Genomic DNA, 8,093 nt, shown 5'->3' with positions numbered 1-8,093 from the left:
ACCCCCTCCCCCCGCCCCTTTCTCATTCCACACCCCCTCCCCCCGCCCCTTTCTCATTCCACACCCCTCACCCCTCAGTTCCCCACTCTCCCTCTTTCTGTTGATTTGTTACATTGTGTCCCCGGGAATCCCAGTCGCGGTTTCCCGGCATGCTGTTCGCTGCGGGGGGAGGGGGCGGGGGGTTGTGGCTGCGCATGCGCCGCCGGGCACCCCAGGAAGATGGCGGCGGGCTCGGACCCACTGGAAGACCTCTTTCTGTCAGAGGTGGATGAGAAAGCGGTCAGCGACCTGGTGGGATCGCTGGAGTCGCAGCTGGCTGGCCGCAGCGCCGGGGCATCCCCTCAGGGGGATGGGAGGCCTGGCCCGGCTGGCGGCAGCGTCTCAGCCGACGGGCAGCGGCGACTCGGCGGGATGGCGCCATCGCAACTTGAGGAAAAAGCAGCGGCGGCTGCCGGTCCGGCCCCCGGTTTCGGGAAGGACGCACCCGTTGGGCCCGGCCTCAGTCAGCGAGCAGCCGCCTCCAGCAAACTCCCTTCATCTCCCACCTCGCACACCTCAGCGGCCGGAGCCCGGGCTTCAGGTGGAGCGACCCCGGGCACTGGCCGTCTCCCTCAGTCCTACCGGCCGCAGCCTCCTCCAACTCCTCCTTCACCTGCCCCCGGCATCAGCAGCCCTGCACCACCTCTGGGTACCAATAACCCCGGGGGCCTGGACTTGGTGACAGGAATCGAGCCCCCAGTGTCGAACCACCTGCCCACACCACACAAGGCTCCCCGACCCCTGCCTCAGGCTGTCAATGGCTTGGTCGCAAACTGCAGCTCCCCCGGTTCAACGGCTGCTCTACATCTCTCTGCTGGTACCCCTCCTGGTACCTGTAACCGCCTCCCGACCACTGGGGCTAACAGCACCTTTGACTCCAGTTCCCTGACTGTGCCCACCGCCACTAGCATCAACTCATCTTGCAGTGCATCTCAAAACGGCTCACTTAACCCGCACTTTCTCTCTTTGTCTCAAGCCAGCGTTCTGATGTGTACTGTCAGCACCCCCACCACTGCCCTGCAAAGGCCGCCAGTGCACACTGTGAATGCCAGCAACGTTTCGGCCACTGCACTGTCGCAAAATGGAATTGCCCCCCTCAGCAATGTGAATGCATCCGGACTGCTGCAAGTGGGGACTCGGACAGGCATCCGTCGAGGTGCAACAATGACACAATTGGCTAATCATCAGATTGCTGCTGTCAGTAGCCCCATTTCCAACTCCACAGCCACCAATACAGACTCCACGTCACAGTCAAAGCTTCTGCCCACTCAGTCTCAGCCTGTTACACTCGGTCTTCTAAACAACCCAACTGCTTCTGTTGCTATGACCAACACTTCGAACAATCAGCTGCAATGTACAGTTACCAACTCTCTCCCTGTTGTCAGTGTCCCGGTCAACATAAATGCTGTGGCAAAGCCTGCAGTCAACATGATTGCACAGTCCCACGTCGGAATCACAAAAGTCGTCACGTCTGTCCCTGGCATCATCCATGCGTCAGCCACTCAGCCGCAGCCTCCTCGTCCCGGAATAGGGGCATCCCCGCGTATTGTCGCCCCACAGCTTATCATCCGCCCACAACAACAACCGACAGTGCAACTTGCTTCTGGGTTCACCATCCCGCCAGGTGAGTACTGTTGAAAGCACAGGACCAATGAGCACACCGTGAGTGAGCGTGACAGAGTATTTGAATAAATCAAGTTATTTGATTGTTCTCCAGTACGTTCGCTACAAGCCAAATGTAGCTAATTTTATTTTTGGTTAAGTAAATATAAAAAGTTTCATATATGCCGTTGCTGGGCAAATGGCAATATTCATATTAACATAGCAGTAACTTGCATTTTTTAAACACAAAGTGTTTAACTTTGTAAAAATGCTTGCTGTGTACGTGAAACATTTTTGTGCATTTGTTGGTGAGACAGTTTTTTGATGGTTTAGTTGATTACTGAATGGTGGTTAATTGTTTAATAAATATACACACAAGTTATACATCTATGTGTGCGTGCATACATAAAGGATTTTCTACTAAATTTTGTACATGTGGCTAAGTAGTGTTGCTGTAGCTAGTTTGCAGTTTCTATTGGACAACGCTGTTATTCTGTGACCTCTGCACATGAAGGGTTTCTGCAAAATGTTCAAGTAGTAAGTTTGAGATTTGAGTGTGCAATATTACAATGTGTAGTGTCCACAAGTCGTGGCATCATTCATACTATTTCATCCTGGCTGTTAGTATTGGACATGACAAATACAAACACTACCCTGCAAACTGCGCCACCCCCCACCTCCGGTCCAAGCCCCACTCCACCACACTCCCAAAGGAAGGAACCTTGCAGGGCTGCCTGTTTTTTTAATCAAGGTCTTACCAGGGTCTGGAATTTGGTTGCCTCCAGCAGGAGCTCTCCTCCGTCAGATGCAGTGATTCTCCTGGCAGTGCTACTCCTCCGCAATCAACATCTCTGCGGTTGGCTGGCAGAGCACAGAGTCCAGGCTGCGTTGCTAAACAGAGTCGGCAACATACTGGATGATGGAGCAGTGGACCCCGAGCTACGATGCTAACCAAAGTCAGGGATGTACTGGACAATGGAGCAGTGGGCTAGGGCTGCGATGTTAACCAAAGTCAGGGAGGTACTGGACAATGGAGCAGTGGGCTAGGGCTGCGATGTTAACCAAAGTCAGGGAGGTACTGGACAATGGAGCAGTGGGCTAGGGCTGCGATGTTAACCAAAGTCAGGGAGGTACTGGACAATGGAGCAGTGGGCTAGGGCTGCGATGTTAACCAAAGTCAGGGAGGTACTGGATGTTACCAACAGTGTTGGCACATTAGATGTCCTGGCTCTACGTCCTGTCCTCTATGTCCTGTGGCCAAAGTCTTCTGAGCATTCAAAATCGCTCTTGGCTCTGACTCCACCAGGTGCGTCGTGTGTGGAGTAATCCCGACTGATCTTGTTAATCTGAGTTCTTTTTGCCTTCAGTCTGGTTCAGTAAATATACCGAGTCGGATGTGTAGGTAAAATCAATTACTTTATTTGCGCAGTTGCCAGCGGACTTACTCTGAGAACAGCGGCACTGACTCCACCAGAGTCTGTCGGGTCCCCCCCCCAGAGTAAGTGAAGTTTGTGATACAGGTACTACTGGTTATACATTAAGATTCATGCTACACCTCCTTGTTTAACCAATCAGTGTGGTACAATTCGACTTCACCCACGTGGTGACATGCAGTACATCTGTTACTGAGGTTAACAATACCACACCATTCTCAATACATACTTGTTACTAATAAAATATTGTTTTGTACCAGCAAGGTAAAACAAAGCGGACAAGCAAGCTAATTAGCAAGAGCATAGGAATCATCAATAACCATGCTGGTCTCACTCCCTACATGGATCATGAGTCTGTTTCTACCTTGTGACAAGTAATTGTGGCGCATCCTGCTATCTCTATTAGGTGTACATTCCTGAGTGTTTCGTGCAGTCTGCAGCTACATCAAGTAGTGGCAGTTCACGAAGATAAGAGGGGCCTAGCACTCCTTATCACCCACACAGGGATGGACATCATTTGATTAACAGGAGTCAATTTGTTCCAAACCACAGGGAGTCACACAATCAGGCCATAAAGAACATATGTCCTTGCAATTACCAGTGTTGGCTAGTCTTTATAGTCTCACACGCACTGCCTTTACTTTTAACTATTTCATTGTGGTTTCTGCCACTTAAAATCAAAGCTCAGCAAAGCTACTATTCCTAACTTGGCTATATTTCCCATTAAGCATAGTGCCATGCCTTTCTGCTCACTTCCACAATCTTAGCCTTGTTCGGGCTGAATTTTTCAGCAGTGAGAGGCCACAAATCCTCCCTCAGGAACTCACATTTCGCAACTTGAGCCTCCTCTTGGATATTACCTCTAGGCCTTTCCACTCTGCGGAGAGAAATCCTGTATGGGCTGCTCCTACACACACTCCACTCCCTTGCCCCTGTCTCCTGTCTGGAAACCACCCCGCCCCACCCCTCCACAATGTTCCATCTCCTGTATGGACACTTTCCTGATCCCTCTTCTGTTTGCGCACCCCTTCCATTGTTTTCCGGACATCCACCCTTCCCCTAACCAGGTGTTTCATCAGCGGTCTCTATGCAGGAGTCTTTCCCAGTGTGGAACTGTGATGGAGGGATTTGTACAGAGCAGTTCTAAACCAAAGATTTTTAAGCACCTTCCCGGTCTCCCTGGTTGCATTTTTGTGGCCTAAAGGAGTCTGTATTTCATGTGTACATAATGTACGCAAGGTTACTGTCCTTGTGTAGCCATCTGAATGGGCTGCTCCTCCACTTTTGTCTGCACTTTACCCCCATGTCCCTGATCTCCTGCCACCTGGTGGGAAGGGGGTCTTGTGGGTTAAGTTGGATGATTATCTCATGGACTTGCTCCTGGACCTGTCCAAAATAACAATTTGTAGGTCAGGGATGGGCATTGTTCATAGCGTTTCTGTACCTGCCTGCCTGTTTTCTGCAGCATTGTCCTTGTCTGGGTACCTTTGGGGTGTACCTGGACAAAATGCTGCAACTATTTAAATTTGAAGAAAGCATTTGTCAAAGTACCACATAAAAGGCTAGTTAACAAAATTGAGGCTCATGGAATAGGAGGGTCAGTATCACCTTGAATAAAAAATTGGCTTAAGGACAGAAAACAGCGAGTCGTGGTAAATGGTTATTTTTCACACTGGAGGATGGTAGATTGTGGTGTTCCCCCAAAGGCCTGCTCAGGTCAGGAAAAAGAACCTGACCCAAACCCGACCAATCCACAGCGGACCCGAGTCCCTCCAATTTCGACCCGAGTGCGACCTGACCCCGCGCCTGACTCCACTTCACCCGACCTGACCATCACTTCACTTACCTTCCGACTGGGAAGCTCCAGGAAGCGACAGCACATGCGTGATGACGTCATAGTGACGTCATCGCTCACTGCGCGGACTCAGTTTCGTCCTGGACTCCCAGCTGAGGGAAATTTTTTATCTTTAATACTTTCCGGCAGAGCACTTACCGTGTGTGTCTGGCCCCACCCGAGCCCGAAAGCCAGATCCGGAAGAGGGGCCCCACCTGAGTCTAACCCGACATATGTCGTCTGATCCCATCGGGTTCAGGTTGGGTAGCAGGCCTTTATTTCCCCCAGGATCAGTGCAAGGACCACTGACTGTCGTATTTGATATATAAATTACTTGGATATTGGAATACAGAGTAATCTTACAAAATTTGCTGTTGATACCAAACTTGGAGGAGTGGTAAATAGTGAGGATGATATAAATCAACTACCACTGGACATAGGTTAGCAGAATAGGCCGGCAAGTGGCAAATGGAATTTAATACTGAGAAGTGTGAGGTGATGCATTTTGGCAGAAGAAATGGGGAGAAGCTATATAGACTTAGTGGCACAGTTCTAAAGTGTGTGCAGGGACAGAGGGACCTGGGGCATCGATCTTTGAAGGTGGAAGGACATTTTGAAAGAGCGGTTGGTAAAGCTTATGGGATCTTGGGCTTTGTAAATGGAAATTTTGAGTATAAAAGCAGGGAAGTTATGCTGAACCTATATAAACCTCTGGTTAGACCCCAACGAGGGTATTACGCCCTGTTCTGGTCAGCACACTTTAGGAAGGACAAGATTGCTCTATGGAGAGCTGGTATAGACTTGATAGGCCGAATGACCGCCTTCTGTGCTGTAAATGACTCTGTAACCTGGAGACTATCTGTGACTGGTGGACATTGTCGGACAGGGAATATATTGTAGCTGTCAGTCACGATATTAATTCATTGGTGTGCTATTTTCTGTTGCTTATTAAGCATGTTATTTAGTTGGCTTGTTTTGTTGCTATTATTGGTGTCGTACAAGGGCACTTGTATATCTTTTATTTTTCTGTTTGGTAATACATGGATATCTGAGAGTCACCAAGCAGGTCAATCAAAAGGCAGAATCAGAGAAGCACTGCTAAATAAGGAATGGCCAAGTTAAACTGGGTTATGTTAAGCAATATCTTGGGTAGGATAGCCAGTAAGATTGGTAATGTCTGTAAAGTCCAGCAGTTGCAGGGCGGTGGATGCTGTGTCTGTGCTCCATGGTGCACTCTAGGACTTGGAACAGTGGCAAGCAGTTGGAGCAAACTGTCCTTGGTGATGCTGTGTGTCATGGACCTGTGCCTGCCACAGAATGCAGGAGGTCTTCACATCTGCATGACCTGCAGGCCAAGGGTGAAGAGTGTAGGTGAAAAATGAAGCCAGCGGTTGAAAAGCAAACCCTTCAGGTAATGGAAAAGGGCAAGTTATGTGACAGTCTGGAATATTCCACCTAAATTTGGAGAAATTTGATCAGCTTCACAGAACTTGCATTTATATAGTGCCTTTTGCAACTTCAGTTATTCCGAAGAACTTCACAGCCATGGAAGTACTTTTGAAGTGTAGTCACTGTTGTAAGTAATACAGCAGCCAATTTACGCACAGAAAGGTCCCATAAACAGCAATGGAATAATGATCAGATGTCGGTTGAGGGTGAATACCGGGAGAACTCGCCTGCTCTTCGTAATAATGCTGTGTTATATTTTATATCCACTTGAGAGAGGAGACAGGGCCTCGGTTTAATGTCTCAACTGAAAGGTGACACTTCTGATAGTACTGCACTAGGTGTGTAAGTCTAGATTTTTTGCTCAAGCTTCTGTATTGAGGATTGATCCCAATACCTTCTGACTCTGGTGAGAGCGCAACCCACTGAGCCATGTTTCATGCTGGTACATCCTTGTGCACAGTTGATAATTGACAGTTGATTATCAGTAAACATGCATTGGTCCTGACAATTAATCCTTCAGTGTTTGGTAACACATGGATATCTGAGAGTCACCAAGCAGGTCAATCAAAAGGCAGAATCAGAGAAGCACTGCTAAAAAAGGAATGGCCCAGTTAAACTGATTGGGTTATGTTAAACAATATCTTGGGTAGGATAGCCAATAAGATTGGTTATGTCTGTAAAGTCCAGCAGTAGCATCTAGTGATACAGATCAGAAAAGCTCGTTTTCATTCCTGGTATGAGCTGGGACAGTGATGGGGAGAAGTTTCATGTGGCTTGCTGTTGACAGGGAGATTGTTCTCGTGTTTGCTGAATGTGTTTATTATTTTCGCATATATGGAGCTAAAATGGGAATTTATATTTGAGGCATCACTGGGGCTTTTTCCACTGGAGTGAAGAAAGCTAAGGAGGTTTAAATTATGAGAAGTTTTGATAGAGTGCAAAGGGAATGATTCTTTCCCTCTTGTTGGGGTGTCAGTGACAAAGGTTATAAATTACAAATTTGTCACACAAAAGAGAGTGGTTAAGAGAAATTTGTTAAGAGAAAACACAAGATTGTTGGAGCATGAAATGCTGCTACCTGGAATAGTTAAGCAGAGTTCATTGCATCTTATAATGGAAAATAAGAAAAGTATGTGGAGCAGTGGAAGATGCAGGGCTACAGGGGCAGAGGGATTGGATTAGGATTCTCTCGCTAAGAGGTGACAGTGTCATGATGGGCCTCTTCTGTAGTTTCCCTAAGAATGGTTTCAAAGTCCCTAGTCTGGGAACGGGGAATAATATCAGTCAGAGTTCCTCGTCACTATCCATTGTGGATGTTTGGAGAAGACAGAATAGGTCTTGGTCCTAAACCCCCCTGTGAATGAATAGCCAGTTAACTTGTTACTGTGAATGCTGCACTTTGTTTAGGTGTTGGAGGGCTACTGCTGCTGTGTGTGGTTTTGCTACCTGGCATAAATCAGTATGTATCTCACTTGAATGACAACTAAGCAGGGTTGTCTGCATAATTCCTGCTGGTGACAAAAACTGAATTAAAAAAAAAAGTCCTTCCACGCTGCATATGTCTGAGTACCAGAGTCATCACATTCCTGTAACCCATTTCACAGTTTCAGTGACTGTTATAAACTGCATGAAGTACTTGGAGATCATCTGAACTTGTTGGTTAGATTATGGCTTTGTACACTCCCAGCCATCTGTAACATGTACAAAACACACTGAAAATGCAGTGTCCGCATAAA

The 8,093-nt window shown here is 47.8% G+C and overlaps 1 protein-coding gene across 7 annotated transcripts in view; it reads left to right on the top strand.

Annotated features, from left to right (window-relative positions):
* The first annotated feature begins 203 nt into the window (after positions 1-203).
* Positions 204-8,093, top strand: part of LOC137378690 (transcription initiation factor TFIID subunit 4-like) — a 459,938-nt gene continuing 452,048 nt past the window's right edge. For all 7 annotated transcript variants that reach the window (XM_068049031.1, XM_068049028.1, XM_068049032.1 and 4 more), the window contains exon 1: positions 204-1,663. In XM_068049031.1, coding sequence (XP_067905132.1) covers positions 220-1,663 — 1,444 coding nt within the window. In that variant the 5' untranslated portion in view covers positions 204-219. The remainder of the gene's footprint in view (positions 1,664-8,093) is intronic.

This window comes from Heterodontus francisci, chromosome 17, assembly GCF_036365525.1.
Source record: "Heterodontus francisci isolate sHetFra1 chromosome 17, sHetFra1.hap1, whole genome shotgun sequence".
NCBI lineage: Eukaryota > Metazoa > Chordata > Chondrichthyes > Heterodontiformes > Heterodontidae > Heterodontus > Heterodontus francisci.
Note: the sequence above shows the minus strand (reverse complement) of the source record. Positions and strands in the feature narration are given on the sequence as shown.